Source organism: Mugil cephalus, chromosome 11 (assembly GCF_022458985.1).
Source record: "Mugil cephalus isolate CIBA_MC_2020 chromosome 11, CIBA_Mcephalus_1.1, whole genome shotgun sequence".
Lineage (NCBI taxonomy): Eukaryota > Metazoa > Chordata > Actinopteri > Mugiliformes > Mugilidae > Mugil > Mugil cephalus.
Window position 1 is genome coordinate 21,543,690 of NC_061780.1, and position 27,191 is coordinate 21,570,880.

General features: G+C 41.4%; 2 protein-coding genes and 1 long non-coding RNA gene across 6 annotated transcripts in view; 2 read left to right on the top strand and 1 right to left on the bottom strand.

The window, feature by feature from the left end:
- The first annotated feature begins 1,153 nt into the window (after positions 1-1,153).
- Positions 1,154-9,550, top strand: seh1l (SEH1-like (S. cerevisiae)). 3 transcript variants are annotated; one of them, XM_047599583.1, is made up of 9 exons: positions 1,154-1,348; positions 2,269-2,319; positions 2,513-2,659; positions 2,808-3,019; positions 5,186-5,284; positions 5,392-5,529; positions 5,642-5,796; positions 7,457-7,610; positions 9,257-9,550. In XM_047599583.1, exons 1-9 carry the CDS (start codon positions 1,238-1,240, stop codon positions 9,432-9,434), a joined length of 1,245 nt encoding a protein of 414 aa, XP_047455539.1. In that variant the 5' UTR covers positions 1,154-1,237; the 3' UTR covers positions 9,435-9,550. The 3 variants fall into 3 exon arrangements, with proteins under 3 accessions (XP_047455539.1, XP_047455540.1, XP_047455541.1); XM_047599584.1 differs by lacking the exon at positions 9,257-9,550 and adding an exon at positions 8,783-9,063; XM_047599585.1 differs by lacking the exon at positions 9,257-9,550 and adding an exon at positions 7,718-8,142.
- A 2,099-nt stretch (positions 9,551-11,649) lies between these two features.
- Positions 11,650-27,191, top strand: part of cep192 (centrosomal protein 192) — a 34,014-nt gene continuing 18,472 nt past the window's right edge. For both annotated transcript variants that reach the window (XM_047599260.1, XM_047599261.1), the window contains exons 1-31: positions 11,650-11,861; positions 12,907-13,157; positions 13,415-13,525; positions 14,199-14,356; positions 14,628-14,689; positions 14,892-15,033; positions 15,191-15,306; positions 16,014-16,103; positions 16,694-16,846; positions 16,972-17,122; positions 17,258-17,472; positions 18,194-18,313; positions 18,665-18,820; positions 18,949-19,219; positions 19,360-19,509; positions 19,631-19,695; positions 20,794-21,015; positions 21,318-21,459; positions 21,558-21,640; positions 21,716-21,994; positions 22,112-22,964; positions 23,141-23,258; positions 23,546-23,702; positions 24,038-24,719; positions 24,872-25,060; positions 25,216-25,364; positions 25,548-25,778; positions 25,923-26,048; positions 26,498-26,638; positions 26,807-26,870; positions 27,015-27,154. In XM_047599260.1, coding sequence (XP_047455216.1) covers positions 12,985-13,157; positions 13,415-13,525; positions 14,199-14,356; positions 14,628-14,689; positions 14,892-15,033; positions 15,191-15,306; positions 16,014-16,103; positions 16,694-16,846; positions 16,972-17,122; positions 17,258-17,472; positions 18,194-18,313; positions 18,665-18,820; positions 18,949-19,219; positions 19,360-19,509; positions 19,631-19,695; positions 20,794-21,015; positions 21,318-21,459; positions 21,558-21,640; positions 21,716-21,994; positions 22,112-22,964; positions 23,141-23,258; positions 23,546-23,702; positions 24,038-24,719; positions 24,872-25,060; positions 25,216-25,364; positions 25,548-25,778; positions 25,923-26,048; positions 26,498-26,638; positions 26,807-26,870; positions 27,015-27,154 — 5,709 coding nt within the window. In that variant the 5' untranslated portion in view covers positions 11,650-11,861; positions 12,907-12,984. The remainder of the gene's footprint in view (positions 11,862-12,906; positions 13,158-13,414; positions 13,526-14,198; positions 14,357-14,627; positions 14,690-14,891; positions 15,034-15,190; positions 15,307-16,013; positions 16,104-16,693; positions 16,847-16,971; positions 17,123-17,257; positions 17,473-18,193; positions 18,314-18,664; positions 18,821-18,948; positions 19,220-19,359; positions 19,510-19,630; positions 19,696-20,793; positions 21,016-21,317; positions 21,460-21,557; positions 21,641-21,715; positions 21,995-22,111; positions 22,965-23,140; positions 23,259-23,545; positions 23,703-24,037; positions 24,720-24,871; positions 25,061-25,215; positions 25,365-25,547; positions 25,779-25,922; positions 26,049-26,497; positions 26,639-26,806; positions 26,871-27,014; positions 27,155-27,191) is intronic.
- On the bottom strand, positions 22,025-22,636 carry LOC125016644. Its single transcript, XR_007113718.1, has 3 exons — positions 22,494-22,636; positions 22,258-22,379; positions 22,025-22,164 (listed from the first exon to the last, which is right to left on the bottom strand). It is a non-coding gene; the product is annotated as an uncharacterized LOC125016644 (long non-coding RNA).

The window sequence follows — 27,191 nt, forward strand, 5'->3', positions numbered from 1 at the left end:
CTATAGTGTTTTTGTCTTGTTTTCTGTTATCATTATTACTATATAATTTCACTTACAAGCTTACATTTATTTTTATTTTTTTACCAAAAAAATACCCTTGGGTATCAATTAAGTCCATCTAGGTCCACTTTACATGTTTTGTTTCATTTATTTTATCTATTTATTTTTACCGACAGAAAGAATCTACCAAACCTGGCAACCCAGCTGACAAGAGGTGGCCAAAAACGTATAGTTTTACAAATTTTAATCTTGGAGCAATGTAATTCTGTAGTTTTTAACCAGTTCTTTCTTAGTGTTTGTTCGTCACTCTTTATGCTTAAAATCTGTGTGAATGCGCCCTCTGTGGCTCACACCGGTGCACTACACACACAGACACACACTGACGACCCGCCAAATGGTTGTGTGCGATACCGCCAGATTTAGTATCGATCCGATACCAAGTAAATACTGGATCAGTATCGCCAATACCGATATAGATACCTTTTACTTGTTTTTATGTTTTGTCTTTTGGATTATCAATCAATGAAAGTCCAGTACAGAATTGGAGAAAAGTTTCCAAGTAAATAGAAAATACTTTATTATCACAACAAATGTTTTGTTCAGAAACAACACAAAATTATCACTTGAGAACAAATTCGTTTTCAGGCAGAATATTCAGAGTGTTCACATCTTTCTGCTTTTCTTAAATAACAAAAATTAAATCAAATTCTTTCTTTCTTTTGCATGAATTTAGGAAGTAGAATACAATACAAACATATGATTTGTCCCCTTCATTGCACTTATTTTCTGGAAACGGAGTGTACATAATTGTCACTCCACCACAAATATTATATAAAAAATGTAAAACTAATTATTTTTCATAGCTATCTTTCTATCTATTTCTGTTGCACTGTGTTCTCATATGCATATACAAGTATGTTTTGTTACCACTTGTGTCTTTTACAGCCTTTTTACAAATCGTACAACTTGCTGTTGTTTCATTTAGAATTTATATAAAAGAAAAACTGAACCTTAAGTATCAATCCCATTCATTTTAAATCAGTCTGTATTGCTACGGACGCTATATAAATAAAATAGAATTGAATTACGCTAGTATCGATCAATATAGATACAGACGTTGGTATCGATATTATCGATGTCTCAGTATCGATCTGCACATCACTAACACATGACAGGCCCGGGAGGCTGCTAGCTAGCTAACCAGTGTGCGTTGTGTTGGCATATTGTTGACGGAATCATGTTTGTAGCGCGCAGTATCGCAGCGGACCACAAAGATTTAATCCACGATGTGTCTTATGATTTTCACGGCCGGAGAATGGCAACTTGTTCCAGTGACCAAAGTGTCAAGGTGAGTTATACGTCACATTGTGCTAACGTTAGCAGCCGAGGCTAGCTTGTTAGCATTGCGTGGTGAACTTAACTAATCTAGTTTCTGCTGTTGGACACAATATACCAATGCTTACTGTGTCTGTTGCTGTTGTTGTTTTGTTACTCCAACATTTAATACAAGGTAGATGAACTTAAATGTAGCAGGCTTGCTAATGTAGCTAAAGACCGCCACCTTCTGTAAAGATAAACAAGAATCATTAAAGTTTTTTACTTTTGTACATATTAAGTAAGACTTTGGACTCAGAAACAGAATAGACAGAGTATGTGTGAGCATACAATGAATTTGCTTTTGTGTTCGTTGCTTAAAAAATACAAATATAACAAAATTACATCATAAACACATACACTCAATATAAGTAAAATATATACAACAATAACAACTCGACTGGAAAACTGTATACTGACCAAAACTAAATGTAATGTCAAACTTGTAAATGTAAAAATATCATCACATTTTGTTCATACAGTGACCAAATTTAACTTATAATCAACCTGTTGATTTTATTTGCAAAATTTTTACCTGCACAAAAGTAGAGAAAGCAAAGTAACACCCTGCTTCATACGATTTAAATGGGAATTTATGAATGGATGAATAAACAAATAAGTACTTTATGTTTATGCATACATTACATGTATGTAATGCAAAAAAGAAAAAACAAAACTAACATAATTTGAACAATTTTTGCCTCACATATTCAAAAAGGAGTAGGAAGAAAGCTTACGCTTATTTAATCCTACCTCTCTCCATTTACACCGTGTGTGTGTGTGTGTGTTTTTCCCCCTTTTTTCACATCAACATAAACATGTATATTTAGATATATTCATTATGCTTCTAAATGACACCAACATTTCCTAACATTATTATTTTATTCCTCACAGGTTTGGGACAAAAGTGAAAATGGAGAATGGCACTGCACGGCGAGCTGGAAGGTAAACCACCTGCTGCTGCTTTATCAGTTTTAACCACAAGCTTGTGGGTGTCATGGCTAATTATTAGCCATCCACTTCACATTATATTGCATTCCAGTGGCATGATTTCCTTATATCTGTATGCACTACTATGTGTCTTGAACATTCCTTACATACAGTAATTTGACAATCACCCCCTGTTTGTTCTGTGCAGACCCACAGTGGATCAGTGTGGAGAGTGACCTGGGCTCATCCAGAATTCGGGCAGGTTCTGGCCTCCTGCTCGTTCGATAGAACAGCTGCTGTCTGGGAGGAGATTGTGGGCGAGTCCAATGACAAGCAGAGGGGACTGAGCCACTGGGTCAGTACCGCTGTTGAGTGTCCTTTAACTAACAGGACAGGTCTCCGTTTCAGTCGCTCCTGCAGCATTATAGTTTAGACACTATTCTTTTCCATAATATTGTTTTCTGCTAGGTCTGAACCAAGTATTTTGTGTCGTTCTCATTTAGATCAAGAGAACCACACTAGTGGACAGCAGGACTTCGGTGACTGATGTGAAGTTTGCCCCTAAACACATGGGTCTGATGCTGACCACCTGCTCTGCTGATGGAGTGGTGAGGATCTACGAGGCTCCTGATGTGATGAACCTGAGTCAGTGGTCCCTGCAGCACGAGATCTCCTGCAAGCTCAGCTGCAGCTGCATCTCTTGGAACCCCTCCAGGTAAGACTCCGGGGTTTACGATGGAAAAACTGTGACACTTAAGACCATTAGTTAAATAGTTTTAGTGCAATAAAAGTTTCAAAAATGATTCACTCATTATCAAAATTGTTTACAGTTGAGCCTTTAACATTCCTCTGGGTCGTATAATAGCCTTTTTTGAACAAGTCAGAGCTCTGTACATGAGTTCTGTTTGAGTAAATGCTGCATGTCATTTTTTTCCGATGTCATTGATAAAAGTCATTATAAGATTCAACCAACACATTTTTTTTCAAAACAAAAAAATTCAGGCGAACCCAACAACTTCTCATTTTCTAACTGTGTGGCAACTTTTATTACTCAAGAACAATACCACTTACATAGATTCTGACTTTTGTGATAACTTCAGAGGCTTGGTTTTCAAAAGGGACCATGTATGAGCTCCAAAATGTGCATGAACACTCAATTTACTTTGCATTTGTCCTAAATAGGTGTTTTTTTTTTTTTTTGCAAAAAAGCTGGAATGAGGTTAAGTGATTCATGTTCTTTACACCAGTTAATGGGTTAATTGTTGCAATTCTACTTATATAATATATAGCATATCCTCTATAATTCTATACAGATGCTGTTCTGTATGGTAAAGACAATGACAATACAGTCATGAACATGAATTAGGTTGCAATAATATGGAAAGTCCCATACTTTCAAGTCTCTGTAGGAATATTATGTTGATATTACATGCAGCCTCGAATTAAATTAAAAGTTAACAAACCGGGATCCAGATAATTAATAACTTGTCAGTACTTGTAGGTGTCTTTATTATGCTCTCCAGCGGAATAACATGATAAATATAATGGTGTTTTGGTGGATTACGCTCATAATGGAGAACAAATGATCAGGCTGTTTTTTTTTTTTTTTTATGCACACAAAAAATGTTAAGATCTGCTGTTTCTGCTCTGATCTATAGGAGGAGCTGTGGCTAAATCAGATCAGATTATGTTTTGTTAAACTGGTTAGATCTTCACGTATCACAGGCACTGACAGTGCTGTATCATTACTACATCTTTGTCAGTCCAAATATAAAAGCACGCAGCTGTAACAAAATAACTCAGTATTACTGAGATCCTGTGATACTCGGCTTTAGGCCTCTTTAACTAAAGACATTTTGACATGTGTGAGTAAGAGGCAGCACAGATGCGAGCGATACTGGGACAGAATTCATTTTAGCTGCTTCAGTTTCAAGGCTGTATTGTGCGTGCCTGCTTGCTGTCACATCATTATCGCTTTCCAAGACCCTTGAACTAAACATAACACTTGTTAATGTCAGGAATGCAAGCTGTAAATACTGATCGCAAGCTCAAAACCGCCAATGTTAAATGCAAACAATCACCGGGCCGACTGTGGCAAACGTGTGTCATGATATATGTGCAGCATCCGATTAATTGGACAAAAAGGATGAGGGTAATACGTGGCTATTATAACTTTACTATTAATTTATTCAGAATATCATATATAATAACATACAAACCAGCATTAACACTGCAGAGAGCCCCTGTAGTGTAGCCTAGGGAGGTTTTCCTTCTCGGGAAGCCGTCGTAATGACTGACTTCATAGCATCTGATTCTTGGGGGACGTTTATGCTGCTTGAAATTTGCTTATGCTTCTCAGCCGAGCTCTTGATCCGACAGCTTTTCCTGCTACAGCAAATCCAGTGTCTAAGATGAAAAATGTCCATTTTATTGGTACTTAGCTCCTAGAATTTTCCGCACTCTGTCTTGTTCTGCAGACACTGATGGCGGTCACAATTCTCACAAAAGCATCAGAGCTTGAAATATCACTTTTGCGTGCGGTAAATAAGAGAAAAGTGCATTTGCAAGTGAGCCTTGCAGCGTGCACGTTCCAAGTTTAATTATTTGCTCTATTTTGCATTTGGATGTTCTTATTTTATTCCCTCAATGTGCGCACACTCCACAAAAACTTGCGTGTTCACCTCTCTGAGGAGTTTCAAACATTCTGGCAGACCCGTGTTAGCCTCAAGGCATTCTGTTACGTGACCTCTTCATCTGTAAGGTTTTCTGTTTTCTGAACTTTAAAACTAATGACCTGCGACCTCTCAGCCGCTTGTCAGATAATACAGTGGCTTTGAAAGTATGTGGAAGTAACATCGCGCGTGTTCTCCCTACCACCCAGCTCTCGCGCCCACCCTCCAATGTTCGCTGTGGGGAGTGACGACAGCAATGTAGCCTGCGGTGGAAAAGTTCAGATCTATGAGTATAATGAAAACACACGGTAGGTATTCTTTTTTTTTTGTTTTTTTTTAGTGCTGTCTGTATGTATCACTCTAACATTACCAAATGCCAGTGTAAGCAAAAGCTTTAATGGTTGCGTTTTAAAAGGAAATATGGTAAAGCAGAGACGCTGATGACGGTCACTGACGCGGTCCATGACATCGCATTCGCTCCAAACCTGGGACGATCTTTCCACGTTCTCGCCATCGCGACAAAAGACGTCAGAATATTTAAGCTTGTTCCTAGGTAAGTCATGGTGCACACACATCCTGCACCTACCTTGCAATAAATAAAACCCACTATTTGAAATTGCATTAACATTGAACACCTTTTAATTAGATGTTTTATATGTTAACAGGAAGGAGAGCTCCTCTTCAGGACCCACCAAGTTCGAGGTGCAGATCGTGGCTCAGTTTGACAACCATAACTCTCAGGTTTGGCGTGTGAGCTGGAACATCACCAGCACCCTGCTGGCCTCCTCCGGGGATGACGGCTGTGTGCGCCTCTGGAAAGGTGGGCGGCTTTTGTTGGCTACCGTTTTCAATCTGGTGATCGGACAACAGTGAAGCGTTTTGCCAAATGATATTAAACAACCGTTAGGTGTCCTCTCTCTCACAGATTAATTTCTCACTCCCACTCTGTTACTTGTAGCCTCGCGTCCTCTCTCTTTAATTTCTTTACAGCTCGGTCGAATTTCCTCTCAGGTCTTTCTTCCTTTCCCCCTGCGGTTGTCTCTCAGGCTAACAGCTTCACCGTCCTCCTACATTAGACAACACTAGCTCTGCCCTTTGGAGCTGGCTGCGTTTGTCGTTTAATAATTTTATCAGTGGTTGCACTTTCTGCTTACTTACAGTTATTTCACAGCCTGCAACTAATGAGAAGAATTCATGAGGAGTTACAGTGTTGAGGACTGGAAATCTATGGTGGCAATGATGCAGGATGTTGGCGGCTCTGTCAAAGCCCGGCCCTTTGTCCAGTGTGTAGTGGCCGCGTTTCCCCAAATATGAGCGTATAAATTAGGGGTGGAGCTTCGAAAAGGCACAATTTCGCACAAATGGTTTTAAAATTATTTGTGTTCGTGAACAAGACAAACATCCCATCAAAAAGCTGCCTTTCCTCATGTGACCACAGTGAATATTTGTGCGTTTTCCCAGATTGAGAGAAAAGTTTTATTGTACTTTAACTGGGTTGCTGAGGCAGCAAATAACTTTTGGGGATCGGAGTTTGACCGGGAGATTGTTCGGTTACATTAGTATTGAGACGTCTGCATTCAGATTCTCTCGTGTTAGCATTTGTCTGTTAGCTCAGTAATTCAGACTAGTGTCTGCTGGTAAATGGTCTTGTTTTTATATTGGTACTTAGAGCGCTCACACAAAGCACACACGCACACACACACCAATGCCACTCAATGGGAGCGACTGGAGGTTCATTGTCTTGCTCAAGGACACTTCGGCATGTGGTACATTCCGGGGATTGAACCACTGACCCCTCTACCTACTCAGCCGCAGTCACCTGTTGTCACCCACCAGCACCGAATCATCATCACAGTCATGATCTGCCCCTTCAAGTCCTCCTAAATCATCTCTATTAGCTGCATTTAATCCGAAACATCAACCAATATTGCACATACATCCGTAATTATGATAATGGCTAATTTAAGAATACGTATTTGTAACTCAAAGAAATGGATTCTTACACCTATTTTGAATTTTATTCGAATACAAATACATCCTCCCTCCATTATAAACATATGTGCATACTATGTTCTGCATGTATTTATGGAAAAGTAAAATTAGTAAAATAAAAAGCTGTGAGCACAACTGTGTCATATTATCATGTGACTGATCGTGGGAAGCACTATTGGCCGATACTGATCTCAGGATCTGTCTGAAACTCGTAGAAAAAATACTTGCTCTGACTCATTTATATGTCCAGAGCGTGGCTTCCTACACCACACCATTTAATTAGCGCCATCATAGAAGTGTGTCCATGCATCAAAGATTTGAGCATTTGCATACGGGGCTAATTTAAAATGTGGCAGAAGGAAATGTGGCAGAAACCCCATGACACCGAAAAGTCAGATTCTTTAGCTGTAGATTTATTAGCTCTTTGCCTTTGCACAGGAAATAAATGAAACGCTGACTTTTGCCTTTTGCCGTCTGTCTCTGCGCAGCCAACTACATGTACAACTGGAAGTGCACGGGCATCCTGAAGGGAGACGGCAGCCCGCTGACGGGTTTGTCAGGCCAGCCCACGGCCATGAGCACGGTGGTGGGCTCCTCCGTTCAGACCTCCCAGAATGCCCTGAACGGGATGTCTGCAGGAAGGTAGGTGGTGTGGTGTGTTTGACGCCACTCACCCAGCGCGACCCGAGCCAGTCAGAACTGATAACGTTTTTTTTTTTTTTTATTACACACACTGACCGGGCCTGCAGCTGCTCACTGACAAACTTCTTGGACTCACACTGACCCAATGCTGCACTCATGCAAAGAAAGAGCTTGGCTTCTAGCGCACACAGGTTGTCTGCGTCGAGCCCGTGGAGCCAGATGTGTTGTTTTATGAGTTGCTTCCCCTTGATTTGTACTGATCCCTGTTATATGAGTGATTTACTTGTGTTTCAGCTTTGCATTGTCAGTGTAAGGGCTGTTTTCTTAGTGGAAAAAAAGAAAAGAAAAATAAATCTGTTTATATGAATTTGATATGTGGCTGTTCTTTCGATTATCAGAGCTATTTTTGGAGATGTGTCAGAATCATTGCATTGCCAGCTAACATCCTTATATTATACAAAGATTCAGTCTACATCATCCATGACAATATCCATTATAAGCCAAGGATTCAAATAAAGCTCAGTAAAGTTTCTCTTATCAGTGTAAGTGTTTCCTTGGAAAAAGTCTTGCCAAACTCTTTGCTGAGCAGAAGGACAGCTTGAAAGAATCTTGTTAACCGACTGTAAACACACACCCTGTGAGCATGAATACAGCCATTTACAAAAACACGACCACGCAACTTCTGAATGAAGAGATAACGCTGTTATTGTTTTTTTTGTTTTTTTTAATCATACAGCTGGTTTAGTCTGAGTAAATTTGCTGACTCGCTAACTTCTGCGCTTGTGTGGTTGTTAATGGCGGCAGAAGTTACATTTGCTGCGCTTTACAATTTGGATGCTAAATTCCTAGACGTGAGCAGAAACTGAATCTCCCAGTAAACAAATGTAGTTTGAGCAAACGCTGTTTTATTACATATGGTATGTGGCTGTATTTAGGTTCAGTATAATAACCCCAGTTATTAAATCCACCTCTAACCTGAGTAACACAAGATCCGTGTACTGTATGACATTCTGTCACAGAATAACTTTGCAAGCAAATCTAATTTTGTGATGCAGTGTGTACGATTCTATAACCTCCAGAGTTTCTTGCATTCCAGTTACCTGTCGACAAAAATGAATGTGAAGTGGGGGTTTGTTGTTGTAATGTGGTGTTGTACTGCTTGTTGCATGCAGGATTGGCAAGAGAGCTCCCTTTGCTCCTCCCCTGCGGCAGCTGACTTCTCCAAAGATATACCAGCATCCTGCATATTACTAATGTCTCTCGTGCATCGGCTGCCGTTCGTCCGTGTCGTTTGAAGTTTTACAGCTGAATACTTGCCTATTACTGTTTCAAAGCCTCCGTCATTGCCACGAAAACCTGCATGTTCCTGTACTACAGCTTCCTTCTTTTTTTTTTTTTTTTGACAGAAATTCACGTGCACTATTTAAAAAAATAAACAGTTGTCACTGCCCTGCCTGCCATCCCTCTCTCCCTTTTATCAGTTTCTACATCATACGTGCATTCTCCTCCTTTATTTGTTCTCATTTCAACTTCCTTTTATGTGTTTTCCCCTGTGCATTCCTTTGTTTTTTTCCCTCCCCTGTCGACATATTTGTTGTCTGCGTCTCCCTCTTTTTTTTTTTTTTTTTTTTCTCTCGTTGCTTCAGGTATTTCTTTCCACCCCTGGACCCTCCTAGAGCAGGGACCAGGTATGGTCACCTGCTGCCTCCCTCCTCCCTCATAGAGCACTGTGATGTTGAGTCCGTTCAGCCTCAGCAACAGGCTCTTCCTCACAGACTCTCCTCTAGAGCACTGCTGACCTTACCAGAGGCTGAGGCGCAGTGATTTTTTATCATTATTTTCTATGTGTGTATATTAACGTAGTGTTTGGAGAAGCTGCGGGTGAGAATAAGTGACAAAACTGCCGTTCATTTCTAATAAAGAATTTTCTGTTTTCTCAATGCGTTGTTCTTCTTCTGTGGATAAACGTACTGGAAAGTGTTACGGAGATGCTTTATGTAGGCAGGAAACCTTTTTAAAATTAAAGCTTTAAATCAAAAAGTTTTTTTTTTTGTTGCTAAAGGGAAAATTAGATTTAAAAAAATGTATATATTGTTTTTCTTAAATGAGATTTCAATCATCATTAGTGGCTGCAGATGACATGTTTATTATATTCTGTGTGTTCATGGCAGTTTTGCAAATTGCGTTTGGAAGTTAAACTGAGCACTATATTATTTTTGGCTGTTCCTTCCTCCTTCACACAAGCAAATAGGATTGATTCATGGATGACTGGCTACCATGTGAAACAAACTTCCCTGTGGAAATACGTGATTCATTGTCACGCTGGGGTTTTTGAATGTGGAGCTGGACCTCATCCCCGTCATTCGTAAGACTTAGAGATAAAATAGAAACATCTCTGACACTGATTACCCTCTGCTTTGCTTTTGGTTTGAACATTCGCCCTCAGTTACTGCTAATTCTACAGCTAGTTTGTGAACGCAACAACATTTACTCATCAGTTAATGACGGCATGAGAACATTTGGCGGTGCTCCAGACAAGTTTTACTTTAAAATGGAAGAAAACATTGTGTCTTTTGTTATGACAGGGTGGGTGTGTTTTCATTTTGTGCCTCACTCAAAAAAAAAAAAAAACGTGGTATGCATGGGTGGCAGTTCTCTCAGCAGGCAGCTGTCTGCTAACCAAAGCGTTCTTGCAGCTGTTTGGTTGAACACATGATACTGTAAAATGCTCACTTGGCCAGCAGCTCTTTATACTGCACACATGTGGGTTGTTTTACTCGTTTAAACAAAAAAAAAATGTAATATACAAAGCTAACTATGTTTTATACTATAAACGTAATGTTGTCATATGAAGATACAGAGGGTATCAATTAATTTTACTCAGGCAAACATCTGACTGTAGTGATGTGACGTTCACAGACGACTCTGTCTTTTGAACGGCTCTTTTAAGTGATGATAAGACTGTTCTCAGATTGCCTACGCTGTCTTCACGTGTCACCAATGTGCCTCATGAGTCTGTGCTGTACATCACGTGAACGACTAATGACATCGAGACAATGAGCTTGCGTTGTCCACGGCACGCTTCATTCACGTGAACGCCGCTTTATATGCGCAGTTATTGGTTAATTAGTGGGCAGCGCCGTCCAGTCCAAGTCCCAACTGACTGGAGGTTGGAGTGGAGCCAGATTTTCCGCTTTATCAGGGAGGAAGAGGATATACTTGTGATGGGGGAAACAAAACAAAACAAAACAACAAACAAAACAAACACAAAATGAGACAGAGTCAAAGAAAACGTAGCAGCATTTGGATGCACTTCTCTGAGGATGACATGCAAGGTAGAGCACAATGCAATATTTGTTAGAGCAACATCCCTTCCGAGTCCGACTCAACTAACTTAACTTAGACCATCATACGAAAACTCAGCACCCGACAGTGTCAGATGTCAGAAAAGAACAGACTGACTCCAGCTCTAATGAGGGGAACATTTAACAACGGACAGATGGAACTGCTTTATTATTTCAGTGTTGATTTTTTGTTCACACTTGTTTTTTTTTTTTTTTTCATTCTACATTGTTTTATACAGTATTATATTTTTTTCTGTGTGGTATTTTTTACAGTGAAGTTGTCTTGCATGAAAGTTATATATAGCCTGCATAGTTTTTATTGTGCCATAAAGTTTATTAGGTGAGAGAAAATTTAAAACAAAAGCATTGGGATGTGGAACCACCTTGCTACCAGTTATTGTTTAATGATAATAACGAGTTACACGTGGTTGATTCCTAAAAAACAAATGATTGAAATAACGAGTCAGTCTTTTGAACCGGCTCTCTTTAAAGGCACATATATCCCATCTCTAATCTGACTGGCACATGAACAGGCTAAAAACTTCCAAACTGACCGAGACAAGAAAGTTAAATGATTGACAGAAATCACGTCCAATCACGATCGACCATTTCCTCCCTGTCAGTTACGCTGGCCAATCACAGCGCTTTAAAATCGATTAAGTCCCGCCCCTCGTAATATGACGCTCAGGCGGGCTTCCTGTGGCTTCTGGGCGCTGCTGCTGTTTGGTACTCGGAGAAGTTTGTTTGATATGCCCGATTTTAAGAAATAATGAAAAGCACAAGTGTTTGGGAAGCTACGTTTGTAACCTGACCATATTTGCGACGAGTCCGAAGCGGTTTTTGAAGACAAGAAGTCGAGTTACTGGAAGAACCAGCTGTCTCTCGGCCCGCTTCTGGAGCATTGAATGTGAGTCCAACTAACGTTTACGTTATGGTTTAATTATTTTGCCGAAACACAATAGTCTAATGGAAGAAGTGGCTTAGCCGGCAGGTGCAATCTCTTAACTTGTATATGATGCCTCTAACTTAAATTTAATAGAAAACTTGTTAACTTGTTAACGGACGAAGATAGTGGACTAGCTCAAATTAGGACTTTGACAAACCCATTTGTTTTTAGCAAGTAGCTAGTTAGCGTAAAAAGGTACCTAACATAGTATAATCCGCTTTTTAGTTTGTTTTATAGATGCCAAAGTGTACATTTGCGACAAAAGTACAAAATAACAACAGAAAAGCTTAATTTCACCACGTTTTCACTGCTGTAAGGATGTATTAAACTAGAGGATACTTTATGTATCGATGAATATCGAAATGAAAGGAATCCATGTTTGTTAGAAGAAGAAGTTTAACTTGCACACAAGTTTTGCTGGCAGCAAATCTCTAGTTAACAGCTTGAGGTCAGGTGTTTGTAAAGCTAATAAATACATTTTAAAGAGTTAGAAAGCTGCACACATCTTTTGTGTCCATCCCAAAATTGCCAAAAAACAATGTTTATCATCTTTAAGTTCTTCTAACATCTTTTTTTTCCACCTTATATCTAACTTGTTATGTGTTCATATCCATGTAAGTGTCATATTAAATGTTATTTATTTATTTTTTTTGGACCAATAGACCATTTGTCTTTGAATACACCTGTCATCTTGACAAGAGATCCACAGAGCAACCTCAAACATTTTTTATGATCCATGAGTTCATGCAACTACCAGTATTCTTGTCGTTTTATATTTGACCCACAACACCACAGATGTCACTTTACTAAAATGGTGAAAAAATTATTTAGTTGTCTTAAAACCGCTGATATCATGAAGCCACGATCCCATAAAAAACAAGGACACGTACTTTTTGCTCATTTTAACTTGCCAAAGTGTCAAATTTGACCCTAAGGGTTAAATATATACTGTGAAATTTTCAAACTTTTCATGAGTAATTCTGTTCATTTCTCCCATACGTTACAGATGGTTCTTCGCCTGAACTGAAGTCAAGCCACGTTTGGCAGTCAGCCTGCTCCATTCACAGAAAAAGGAAAAAAAAAAATGGCAGACAGTTTTTACAAGTTGGAAGATGAAGCCTTCCCCAGTTTCCTCTGCAAGTCTCTCGACAGCACCAGTGCCCGTGCCTCGCTGGGGAATGTGACATTGGGTTCAGGCCCGGGGCTGCCAGTGGCTGCTTCTACAGTGGCTAAAATTAGACCCGTGTCTGACAACAGGTGGGAGAATGCCTTGATTTGGACAGATGCGGCTCTTTATAATTGCTCCCGTGCGTCATTATCTGAGTCATCACACAGACTATTTGGTTAATCGGAGAGCCAAAGCTGTCTCTTTCTCTGTATTTATATGCTTCAGGACGTACAATTACATGATATGCAGTACTCTCTTGTGGCATCTGACTTTTCTAGCAGCTGAGTTGTTTCGTGTGTTGACAATCGGTTCCTTTGAGAAACCAGTGCAATATGCTTGTTTACAGAGGAGATTCTGTTGAGGCATCGTATCTGGAGGGCAGAGAGCTGCAGCACGTCGGCTCACAATCATCTGTGGGAGACCAGCCCAAGTTTGCTCTTAGCTTCAAAGATGACTTGTGAGTATATGTAGTTTTATGTTCTGCAGGGTTGCATGTGTGACCTAAATCTAACAAAAGACGTTACGTTTGAGTTCTTAGAGTTGTTTTTTTCTTTTAGCATTTTTCTTGGTGCCAGTAGTACACGCAGCCAACTTAAAACAGTTCACACAGTTGTAAAAATACAATGTTAAATGAACTTGTATTTGAGCTATACAGAAGTGCATTCAATACAGCTATAAACAAAAAGGCTTCTACTGAAGTTCACGAACTGTCAAAAACAGGAACAATGAGCAGGTGCATGGAGGAAGATGTACGCAACAAAAACCACTGATAAACAAAAAGACAAAGACTGCGCAAATTCGTAAAAGAACACGCACAGGTCCACTATACACAGATGTGACGGTAGGAAGTTTGTGTAGAAAAGTAAGGGGAAGATTTCCAACCAGCCTTCACTAAAGGTACAGTAAAGCATGGATGCAGGAAAGTCTAGGACTAGTTGTGCAGGTCTGTCCATACTGGTAGAGAGGATTGTTAACCAGATGAAGGACTTTTTGTATACCTAAATTTAGGATCTAAAGATGGAGGCTATACTGTACAAACTGTAAAGCCAGTGAGATAAGTATGTGATACGGTGATAAAAATAAAACTGACCTTACTAATCTACACATTATGTCTTCTGCTTGCCGTACAGGGACAACGCAGACGACTTTATCGCAGCCCAACACCTCTCGGACATGTTGGTGAAGATTAATCTGGATGAGAGTTCATCCAGAAACCAAGGCTCCATGCTGGGCCTTGTTCCCATGCCGACGGGCTCGTTGTACGGCCGGCCCACAGAACTTGGAACCGGTAAAGGCTTTAGCTCCCGTCTAGACTTAGAGGCAGAGCTCTTTGCACAGAGTGTATGTAAAGAGGGCTCAGTCCAGGCCTTGCACAATTTTATCTTTTTTGTGGTTTTTATTTTAACTCCTTCATACCAGAGTATCTCTTATCTACAGTTTATACATTTGTTTTTTGCAAGTTCATTTGGACCAAGTTGTAGAAATAAAACTTAGCTGTACATCTAAATATATGAAAATACTAGCGTTTCCCTAACACTAATGTACTTCTTTTGTGATAGATCTGTCATCGGGCCTTCTGACGTTTGCCCAATTTGGAGCTAAAGACTGTACAGATACAAGGGTACCTTCACATTTCCTTTTCACGTTAACCTGATTCCAACATATCATGTCAATATTAAGTTAATTTCTGTTGTTGTTGTTATCTTTCCCCATTTATGTTTTGTCCTCATACTTTGCAATATAATATTAATTAAGCATAAAAGGTATAAATGTATTTTCAGTCAAACTACCTTTTTATATATTCAACAAACTTGTCCGTACAGGCTCAGGCCTCACCAGCTACAGATTTCAAGGACCACGTGCAGAGTGAAGGAGTGGACAGTGACCATTTCAGTGGCAGTAACTCAAGCTTCCTGGCAAATGAGAAGCTTTTGTCTGTGGACAGTATGAACAGCGATATCAGTGGTATGACCCAGCTTCATCTTCCCTTATCTGAATTTTATTCATGCATCGTTTAAAGATTTTAGTATAGTGGTTGTTTATGTTGTAATCAGACAGAATATGCATACATGTTTGTGATTGATGAGTCTCAATTTCTTGGTTTAAACAACTTGTTCTGCAGACGATGACATTGATTTAAACAACCTGCCTGATGATGAGCTGGAGCTGTACTTCAATAAGCTGGTCCCTTCTGCCATGCAGAGAGGGAGAGTGGAGGGCCAGGAGATTCCCGCAACAGTAAGACTTCCTCTTCCTTTTGAGATTAAACCTGTAGGCTGCTCTCTCTTCACTTCCTGTTCTCTTAGGCCGAGGATTCACTGAAAGCGTCTATGGCACGTACGTGTTCCGGCGTGTCTGTACCCGGCCTCACCAGTCGTGTCTTCGAGGATTCAAACATCATGTGATAATTTATGTCGAGTCGCGGGTATTTAAAGAGAACAATAGTCAAACAGAACTGTTATTTGTCTGTACAAACACTGCATGACCATAAGATGACCCCTCTGCTGGAACCTGGTTGACGGGCAAGCATGAAATGCAATAAAGTAAGAAACTAGAATAGCTTAAGATTTAAAGTGAAATTTGCTCTATTATTTGAAAGCCGATTTGAACCGTGTTGACGCTGATACATCATATTGGTTTTTCAAAGTAAAAGAGTGCATATGGTATTTTATTTTGAAAATCACCTGGATCGACAATCGACTTCCTGCCTGAACGATTCGATCTGCTCGTATTGACGCGGTTTCCAAGTGTCAACCAGTAAAACTAGAACGGCCTCCTATTTTTAGCAGTGTGGCGCTGTTTGAAACACTCGCATCAAGTTGAATTGTGATTTGAAATCTGCCCTCACACTTTACTGGTAACTAATAAACAACAACCTGCTGGGGAGAAGTTTGAGTTAAAACTCTGTAATTGTATTCACGTCATCTGTTTTCTCATTGCCGTAGGGAGTGCTGGGTGCTGCTGATGACTTATCAAACCCAAGTTCTACCGAGCCAGATCATTATAGGCACCAATTCCTCGATCACTATGATCAGGTAAGCACATTTCCCGATACAGCTATGTGCCGTCTCTGGGTTACATGGAGAATGGTATAACACACAATTTCCACCTAATTATTCCCCAAAATGTTGGGTGTGTTGAGCACCATTGTTCTTCTAAAATTGGCTTCAGGTCAGAGTCTATCTGATAAGACATGATGAAAGAATCAAAAATATCTCCACATATGTGCACATACATGATTTAGTAGTGATGTCCCCTATAGTTGGTCCTCGGTAATTGTTTTTTAAGAATCTGTGTCATTTGTACTAATGAAGTGAAGGAAATCTGAGTTAAACATTGGTATATGTCATTATATGAAATGTATTATATATATATTTTTTATTTATTGTAGAAATAAATGGATTCCAAGGGTTTAATACAACTACATGCTCAAACAGTTCCTTGTTATTGTAAGGCAAAACCAGGGGACATCATAAAACCTGCAGAAAGAAATCCTGCTTGTTAACATCATCACAGTTTATATCTCTAAAATGGTTCCCAGCACAGGTTATTTTTATGTAGTATTGTTTCTTTGAGTTCAGATTTCCTCAGTTTGAACTCTGACAGCAGTGTGTCATTTCCTCAGGAGAACTTCCAGATGCCTGATGTGCGTCTAGCTGCTACAGGGATGGACTCGTGTCCAGCCAGTGACGAGGACACGGAGGATGAGCTGGAGTCTGCGCGAAGGAACAGTGTTCCTACTAGGACACGTCTGCTACCGAGCACATCCAGACAGCTGGTTAGAATAACAACATGATCTGATTTGTGTCCTGTAACTCCATTCTTACAAAGATGCATCCCACACCTGAATTCTTCTTCATGCATTCTTTGTTTCTGTGTGGGTTTATCTACATTTCGTTGCAGGTTGGAGAGAGCAACCGTCCCAGTTTCAGGCCAGGTTTAGAAGGAGGGAGTTCTGATGACGAGGCCTCCAGTGGCCGTGGTGGTCCGTCTCTTTCTGGAATTGAACACAGACGATCTGCTGAAGGACAAGTCATCAACCCTCCTGTTACAGGTGCAGCTTTAGTTTGCATAAATGTCTGCTAATACTAATGAAACAAGGAACTGGCCCGATAAGATCTGATGAGAAAGCTGCTCTTCAACCATCTGGGTAACCACTGGTTTATTTTGTGTTATTGTGCAACACCAGGGGATGGAGGAGGTGGGGATGGGAGCAGTGGCAGTGAGGAAAGCGGAAATGATGGGGGAGTTTCGACCATCCCTTTTCCAGCCGCTAATGTCCAGACCACATATGATGCCTTGCGTGGGCTGGGAATTGTGGGTAGCAGTGTTGGTGAAGATGAGGATGATGATCTGAGTAATCTGCCTGGGCATGGACGGGCCAACGTTCCCAGGCATACAGAGGTAAGATATCACCAGGTATCATTGTTTACGGAGGAGATCCTGTAAGTTATCATCAGCTCTGACACAGTGACTCTGGATTTGTTGCTTGTATTGTTGTTTCTCTATTTGTGAAACAACAAGATGCCTAGTTAAGTTAACACATTTCATTATTTCTACACTATTGATTAATTTAAAGCCAAATATCCCCTCTCTGACAAATATACCTCGGTACAGATTGTCTTCACTACTATTTGAGAACGAGCTGATTTAATCTTGGTGTCTGCCCTGCATAATCGTTAGCTAGCAGCAGCATTGATTCGGCTCGGCTTGTTGGTGACTGTGTTATTGACGTTGTCATTTGTGTTGCGAGTGACACAAAATATGAGTTCTTGCAGTCTATTGACCTCACCCTGCTTCTGCACGGATGAGTCGACATTTGACTTGTGCAACTGAAAACACCTGTCAAGAGTTTAAGCACTTAAAACCAGCTGACATTGGCCACTTGCTGGGATCCAACAATCAATAATTGTCCTAGTTGATAACATTTAGCAAGCCTGCTTATTGTGGGCCTTGCCACTTAATATTTATATTAATATCAACAGATGTCATGATACACCTGTTGCCTACCTGCTACAATGAACCAAAATCTCTTCGATACAAAAGTCTTGTGCTTGGCATTAAGCATCTGAACCTGTATTTACAGAATATGAAGCCATAATGTGTTTCTTTATATGTTTAACAGATGGGTGACCGCGTTGGTCCTGTTGGAACAGGAGAGGCCAGCTCCTCTGTGGGGACCTCGGGACCTCAGAGACTTTCTCCAGTCAACTGGAGCATGGTGCTGGACCGACAGGAAGCACTGGTGAGTACAGATGTTTGACAGCTGTCAAGCCGTGTAGATTTGAATGTCTCATATTGTGTATCCTGTCGAACTCCTTGCCCCTTTTACTCTTTTTATTTTTAATGCTTGTAGATGTTTCATTCAGTGTCATATTTGCATGATATTTGCACTGTAAAAACTAATGTCATGTGTCAGCTCTGACCACAGCGGTTTTATTCTTTGTGAAACAATTCTTGTAAGATTCACATTTTCATAAATAACATCAAGGTGTTCAGTATTTCCTGCTGGATTTTGCAAGTAAAATCTAAAGCTGCGAAAGCATCATTATGTATATATGTATTATTGTTCATGCTGTTCTCCTATGAATGCCAGGATGCCATGGAGAGCACAGACTCTGGAACCACAGTTGATCGATTATTGGACTCGGTCTACCTGAGGGGGGGAGCAGGACTGAGGAGGCCTCAGGATTCAATAAACCTATCTGCCTCTTCCCTTCAAGGCACCCAGGGGAGCTTTCATCTCTCCCAGGTAAAATAGATGTCCACCAGTATTATATTATTAACCACACATCCCCAAAATAACTTGCAGATGTATTGATATCAAAGTTTTAGAAATTTTATGCAATTAAATACATTTGCCACTGAATAATATTCCAGGTGCTGCTCCCAGATTGTTCTGAAAAGAGCGATGATGATGATGGAGTGGATGAGCCCGATGGTGCCATGGCCTCCTTGGGCTTGAGGGGGGGGCCCTGTGGGGATGTGACTGCTGCTGAGGCCTCAGACAGTACCAGCGAGGACGGCAACAATCCCCTTTCTACTTCCCTGGAACCAAAGTATTTCTCCCAGAGCTTTCGCCAGGAGCAAGAGGATTCAGATGATGGTTGGAACCATTGCCCCGACAACCTGGAGTTAGAGTTTCAGCAAGGTCAGTGTTTTTTTTATGTTTTTTTGTTTTATTTTAATCTATGACGTTTAAATTAAATACTATCCAGTCACGATGTACTTTGATATTAATTCTCAAACTGAGTACACATTAACTCTCAGCGACACGGTTTGTCTCTTCAGGTGCCAATGCCACACATAATGTGGTGTACCAGAATGAAGAAGGGAAGTGGGTGACAGACCTGGCATATTATTCCTCCTTTGAGAAAGAGGTTGACGGGAAAATTGCAGACAATGTGGGCCAGTTTCAGACAGAGGACTTTGTTCCTGCCAGTATGTACAGCTTGATGGCTCTTTTTATATACTATGTTTAGTTTAGTGTTTTTTTTGTTTTTTGAGTGTGTGCAAAATCGGGAAAATACACATTATGATGACATTTCTGTATTTCTTGCAGGTAATGCTATGGAGAAGATTGTCAAGGATCAAGAGGAATTTGAAAAGGAGCACCAATTCATGCAGGTATACACAGCAGAATGATTTCTGAATTAGACACAATCGACCTGCTGTATTCATGTTACCATATTCATCAGAGGGTGTTACAGTGGGGTGTCTCTGCTGCATGCCGCAAGGTTGCCTCTGCAATTAATTCCTAATTACGGACACCTCAAGAGCATTATTCTGCTTATACCACAGTCTCTTGCTAAATAAAGTTTGCTTTTAATTTATCTTTTCATACCCTTTGCAAACGAAGTGGAAATGTTAAGTTCTCCAGCGAGAAACCTGCAACTTTGCGGCCACTGCATAAGTCATAAAGCTAATGTTATGCGAACAGGATTCAAACCTAATAATATTGCAAACGATAACAATGACTGTACCGTATGTTTAACAGCAACACTATCTATAGTGTGAGTATTCACTCAGCCTAGGGCTGCACGATTATGATCAAAATGATAATCACGATTATTTTGATCAATATTGTAATCATGTTTATTCATCATGTTTGGGAAAACATCTGTATTTTTATTGCAGTACTTTTAATGTAACAATATGTGAACAGTTTTCAGTGCAAAATTAAACTAAATGCTTAATAATATAAAACAAATACTAAGGAATTTAAAATTTACCAAGAGTGCAGTCACAAAGTGCAACTCAATGGAAACAATTACAGCTTATACAGAAAAGGCAATAACATTAGGCTTAGGCCTACAGGTTTCTGTAAAGAAACACCGGCCTATCAATATTTCCTTTCACCATAGTGCTCCATAATCTCCAGTTGCTGCTGTAGCTTCTTCTCATGACACAATGACTTGCTCTCATCACTCCACCCAGTGACTTGGGGCTGCTGCTTGTTATTTAGGCAGATTAATGAAGCCTTAACCACGCGTTCGCCCCCTGGTTGTTGGCTGACTACTGGTTGAGAAACTGCTTGATTAGATGTGCAGTGGAGCCGGCATTTTAAATGTGAATATTGCAGACGATCGGGGTCATCTAATCGGGACAATCAAAATCATGATTAAAATTCGATTAATTGTGCAGCCCTAACTCAGAGAATGGTATAATGGCACAGATACCCAAAACACTAGTTTGCAATGGTTTATTGGCTCACTGTTCACACAGGAGGAGCAGATTGAACCCGCCGGCAGCAACGCCACCTTTCACAGTGACTCGTCTTGGAAGGCCCCCGCCAACAGCCACATCCTGATGAGGGCTTCCCAGGCCTCCTCTCAGTTCATGCAGGGAGATGAGAGCTACCTCCGACTTTCTTTAGGGCAGTTCTTTGGACAACGCTCTGAAGCTCTTGGCTGTTTGGGGCTCGATGATGCCGATATGATCAAACGGGTCAGTAAAACCTACTCGGCAGGAATTAAAAATTTACTTCCTCTGAAGTGGAGACGAGACATTTTTCAAAGCTGGGCTCTACTGGCTGCTAATGGCTGTAAACATCAAGCTGCTAATAAGTTGGAGAAACTCTAGAAAAACATATGGCAGCTCATTTTTTTTCATGCGCTGATGAATTGTTTAATTTAAATATGTAAAATTGCGATTTCATTCATTTATTTTTTTCTTAGCTTTTGAAGTCAGCCTGAAGAAAAACCGTGACGTGGATTTAATTATTAAAAACATATTCTCTGTCCTTACAGCCGTCCTTTGGCTACGTCATTACCTCTCCAGAGAAGAGGGAACCGTTTGCCCTGATTCATCCATCAGAGCTGTTGTGTACAGACAACTCTGCTCACAATGACACTACGGAGCTCATTGACGCAGACAAAACACTCAATGCAGGTATATTTGCGGTGTTGCTGGTGCTGAAAAACCATTTTCATCGCTGTGTTTTTTTGTTTATTTGCTTTGTGTTCCTGACTGATAACGTCTCCTTGCAGAGGACTTGGACAAAACTCTTGAGGTTCCAGGTCAAAGGATGTCACCAAAAGGGGACGCTGATCCCGAATCTTGTGAACAGGAGGTATGTGCACCTGTAAGATATCTTGATGTAGGTTACATGTATAGGTTAATAACCTTCATAAAATTTCCTCATTAGGACCATGCTAGAAGATCTGCAGTGCCTGACCAGACTGATGGCTTGTGCTTGGACTCGAGCTTGGGAAACCAAAGCTTTGTGTCTCCCGATGGTAACAAAAGTAATCTGATGCTTAGTATTAGTACAATAGCCTCAGCCATTGCTGACGCCTCCATCAGCACCGACCCATCTCAGCTGGCTGCTATGATCATGGAGTTGTCTAAGAGGAGTAGGGCACGGAATCGACAAGAGTCCTCCAGACCCGCCGGATCCACTGTGGAACCCACCTTATCTGAACATGTAAGGATTTTTCTATTTTACTGGATGTTTATTTGGATATTGAGGGGAAAAAGAGCTGAATATGTTTACAAGATTTGTATTATCTAGATCAAAAACACTGTTTTGCCTTCCACATAGATCCACCCTGAACTAGACCAAAGATCCTTCTTAGACACGCTGCAGAGAAGTACCTGTGTAGGAGAGATGAGTGCGTTTGACATGGAGAAATACCTGAAGACGAATGATTTGTCTGGCAGCACTGATGCCTCGGTGGCACATACTACCTTTGACTTGAGTGCTTGGGCTGACAGTCCCAGCAGGTCTCAGAGGATCCCTCAGGCAGAATATCCTGACAAACGGGAGAACTTGGCTCAGCCGTTGGATGGTGAGAGTACGAGTACCAAATCTACGGAGAAAGTCGCAACAGAGACGCCACTATCAAACAAAAGCTCATCTGCTTTACCCATGCCTAATACTTTATCGCCAGCCAACCGGACAGACTCAAAAAGAAGCTCTATACCTCGTCCTCGTATGTCTTTCAGCTCTGCTAGAAGGTCTGTGGGTTCAGGGCAGGCCTCTGCACTCAAGCCTTCTGTAGACAAAACGGCATTACACAATAACACGGCAGCTTCTTCAACCACAATGAGTGGATCTGTAGGAAAGACCCTCACAGAAAATGGAGTCAAACCTGGAGAACTGAACTCACAAGCGTCCAATAAGAAGCCTTCAGAAACCCCACAAAACACAGATAAAAGCTCATCCAGAACATCTCCTGGCTGGAGGAAAGGACAGACATCCCTCCCCTGCCTCAAAGGGTCCTCTCCCCCGACGCAGAGGCTGAGGAGTGCAGGTCAACTGCAGCAGGACAGACGCAGAGATTCTCCAGAGAAGAAACCACCACCAGCTAATGTCCCTGCTGCTCCACCACCTCATTCCAACCCCACTGGTTTCGCTTGTCAAAGTGTCCAGCCTCTGCAAGATCCTGCATCTGGTTAGTAAAAGCCTAAAGTATGACTTCTGATGTTAACATGACGCATAAAGCAGTTTCAAAGATACCCAACAAGTGTGGAGATAAGTTGCTGATCTGAACCTTTTAGAAAGGTTTACCTGTGTCTAAATATTGAGATAACATGAACTTATGTTAACGTCTAGTTTTGGTTTTCACAGACCTGCCGAAAGGTTTCTCTGAGCCATGTGTGGAGGAGACGCAGTGTAACTTCAGACCATCCACCTCCCCTCTTACTCACTCCTCTCCAAGTCAGACCTCTGTTCCCAGTGCTGATGGGTACTGTATCTCACATGGTTTCTGTAAAACACATGTAGTAAATACTGTCAAATGTACTGCATATAAGTTGTTATTTGTATTGTTAGTACAGATATCATCATTAGTGGTGATCCATTTGTGGCTTGAAATTTAAAAATGATTGTCACATTCATTTTGTTTATTATATAATATTTATTATTTTGAGTATTGTTATTTAGTTAATGCACAATACTTTTGAGGAACATAAAAGACATGTGCATTGTTAGCCACGATTCATTTATTACCCCGTTCCTCTTTTGTCTTCTCAGTATGCATTCCCCTTCTTCGTCCAGCGGAGGTCTGGTAGACAGACGTCCGTGTCTCAACCTCTCACCTCAGTCCCCCTGCTCCAGTCCCAGCCTCAGCAGGCTCACGTACATCTCGATGAATGATGGCACTGTTGTACCCACACCTGAGAGGCCAAAGGTACTGCAGGACAAAGTCGAGTGCGGCTGAGCAATTCAGCTTGAACAACGCAGAAAGTTCAAATATTTTTACTTTAACATGAAGCTGCATTGCTTGAGGTTGGAATGAGATTTGTTATATGAGCTGACCCAGCCATTTTTATTGTTAAGGTTAACTTCCAGTGCTGCAATGTTTTTAATTTTGCACACTTATAGCAATACAGTTAAATATAAAATTAACCTAAACAGAGGAAACTGTGTATTTTGATATTTCGTGTCACTTTTATTGTTCGGTAAAATATTTGGTTAATCATGATTTTTGTCATTTATTGTTCTTCGTTGTTTTGCTGCTTACAGAACAACTGTACAATGGCACTGAGCACCACCATCATCAGATTCAGTCCAACCCCACCAGTGGAGCCAGAAGGAGACGCTAACCTGGATGGTCCCGGGCTGCTCAAGAGCCTCGATCAGGTTCCGCCACAGCATTCGAAAAGCCTCGATCCGCTACCAGCGCAGCAGTGTAAAAGCCCCGATCCCTCGCGCAGCGGCTCTGCTTTGAGCTGCACCCGCAGCCAGAGCGAATGTAACTACCACTGCCCCGTGGACAGAACCGGTGACATGTTGGGAGTTTGCAGGAGCCACACGCATCTCTCCGAATCCAATGTAAGGCAGCTCACTAAAGTGGACTCCGGTTATTGCAGTAATCAGAACATTCAACAAACGAGCACCTCTGCAGCTCCTCAGAGCTCCCAGCAGCAGTGGGGTGCTGGGAGCTCGGCGCCGTCTGCGTACGCCAGCGGGCTCGGCATGCCCCCGTCCTACTCGGAGGGACTTCATTACGCGCCCATCCCCAGCTTTAAGCCTCAGTGTCCTGGCATTATTCCCCACCAAGGAGACATCCAGTCCCTCCTCGCTGGACGCTCTCTCTTTAATCCCCAGCTGGCTCAGCATTATTTGGGACCTGATGCTCCGTTACTTCCTGCTGCCTATCATGTGGGAGCAACAGGAAATGGTCTCTACAGTATGTCCTCTACAGGCATGTCCTCTATTTTTACCCTTTTAAATTAGAAACTATGTTATGTCTGTGAGAAAAATATTAAATATTACTATTATTAAACAAGCTGGCACATCATGACCCAGATATTAGATTTGTTTAAATTATTCTCCTTCCTCTGCACTCCTGTTCAGGTTTACCAAACGGTGATCTAACAGTGAGACACATTCACCCCACGTCAGGTCCTCTGGGGATTCCTGGGCCGACGGGGTCTCACCACCTTCCTAGACCCCAGAGCCAACAGGAAATGGGGATGACGGGCAAACCCTACAACCAGTACGGTGCAGAACCACTGGTGGCAGGTGGTCTTGATGAACTGAGAGGTAGGTTTACTTTACCTATCTCAGTATACTATTAAAAAGTCTTAAATAATATGGCATCATATATCTGGGCGACAGTCTGTTAAAGCATTTTCTTCAGCGTACAGGGACAGTGTGCTTCTCTAAATCAGCCCTCACTATTTCACTTTCACTTTCAGGACAAGTGGTGGTGCCAGAGGAGCTCCGGTTCCCTCATGCCTGCTGTGTAGGCATCGCCTCGCAGACCTCCCTCAGCCTCTTCAACCCCTCCGAGAGATGGCAGCAAGTGTCAATCACTGTCATCAGCCTGGCCATCGATGGAGAGAAGGTGATACGCGCGAGAATGAAGGGATTTTGTGCCGGATCACATGTCACACTAAGTGCAATATCAGATACATTTAGTCTAGTATCACTGTAATGTCACCTACCGCACGTTATGATTTATGGGACAGAGCTGCAATCACAATTCAGCTGGAGCCACTCGGTATTCATTTCATGCCGATCCTTACAGGTGGACAGCTTGCCTTACCAGTGGCTTATGGTGAAGAACAAGACTATCATTGGCCCCAAGAGTACCGAGGAGCAGAAGGTGTTGTTCATCCCTCCACAGGCTGGTGTTTACCAGTGCATCCTCAGTGTTTGTTCCTGGCCTGCCTCCACTGAGGCAGAGGTGGCTGCCAGAGCAAATATTTTTGCTAAAAGGGTTGTGCTTGTTGCCATGGCAGAGAACCCTGCTCTAGAGGTGAGGGGCCTCCAGTTTGACACTCCTGAATTTTAAAAAATTCACGCAAAGAGAATAAAATATGTTTTGAGATAATCTAGATTTTTCCCCTCCATTCTATAGAAAATGACCCATAAATGAAATGAAACACATTTTCTTTCTCAGATTGAAGTAAGCAAATCTGGTTGTATGGATTTTGGAGACCTACCAGGAGGCAGTGCCAGATCTCTTCCTCTGAAACTGCTCAACCGTACTCATGCCACCGTACCCATTCGTCTGGTCATCAGTGCAGTGAGTCACCACAACATATTTTGGCAACATTTGCATAACATTTTTAGATATTTTGAGACCACTTACTCACACTTTCGTCCTGGGCGGCAAACGTCATACAGTGACCTCCAGTGGCATCTTTGTAAAGTGTAAAACACTGGTGCACGTTTCAATGCAGCTTTTGAGGACTAAGGAAGTGGATTTCAGATGCTTTAACAAACAGTGTGAGTTCTGTTCAGCTCCTGAGGTTAAAATCACCTTGAACCTGATCGTAAGGCAAAAGCATATTAGTGTTTACATAATAAAAGGCGGAAAGTGAATGTTTAAATAAGCATTAGATGTGTTTGATTTTATAATCAGTATGTCTCTGTTATCAAAAACATGGTGCAGCAGAGCAGGCATTTTAATAACCATTTCTTCCGACTTGGCATAAAAATACTGCATTTGAGTGGTTGTCCACATTCCTCCAGAATGCCACAGCTTGGCGATGCTTCACCTTTTCCAAGCACCCCGTTACCATGACATCTGAGGGAACGCAGCAGGCCGGACACATGACCCCGGTGCCGTCTCCCTCGGTGATGAATCACGTGATGCATGCCAGCTACGGAGAGGTTAGAATTGCCAAATTCTTACCTAAGTCAGAATCTCATTTAAATGATTTCATGCTGCATGATTTTGTTACGTGATTAGGAGTTTCACAGATCCATTATTCATTTTTTATTTTTTATATCTCACCCACACATTCACCAAACTGGTTGTATCATAAACGTCTTTTCCAGAATTCAGAAAGCTTCATGGTCTGGGTTCATTTCATGGCCCCTCAGAAGTATACAAGTTCTTCAGGTAATCAGCCTCAAACACTTGTAAGATATGCTCACAATGTAACTAACTCTCCGCCTAACTGGTAATAATGTAAGAATTATTAGAGACACTTTTTTTTTTTTTTAGTTATTTTCTAATAAGCTCTTTTGTGCTCGTTCCTTTCAGGAGAACTTGGTCCAGCTGATGAGTTCACTGCTCGGGTGGACATTGAAGTGGACTCTCCAGGTCCGAGTCACGTGATCAAGAGCATCCCCCTCAGGGCCAGGTCTGGGACTGCAAGGGTCCATGCTCCTAAAGATCTCCAGGTATCCTGGCTGCAGTATGGCCACCCTCAGACTGATT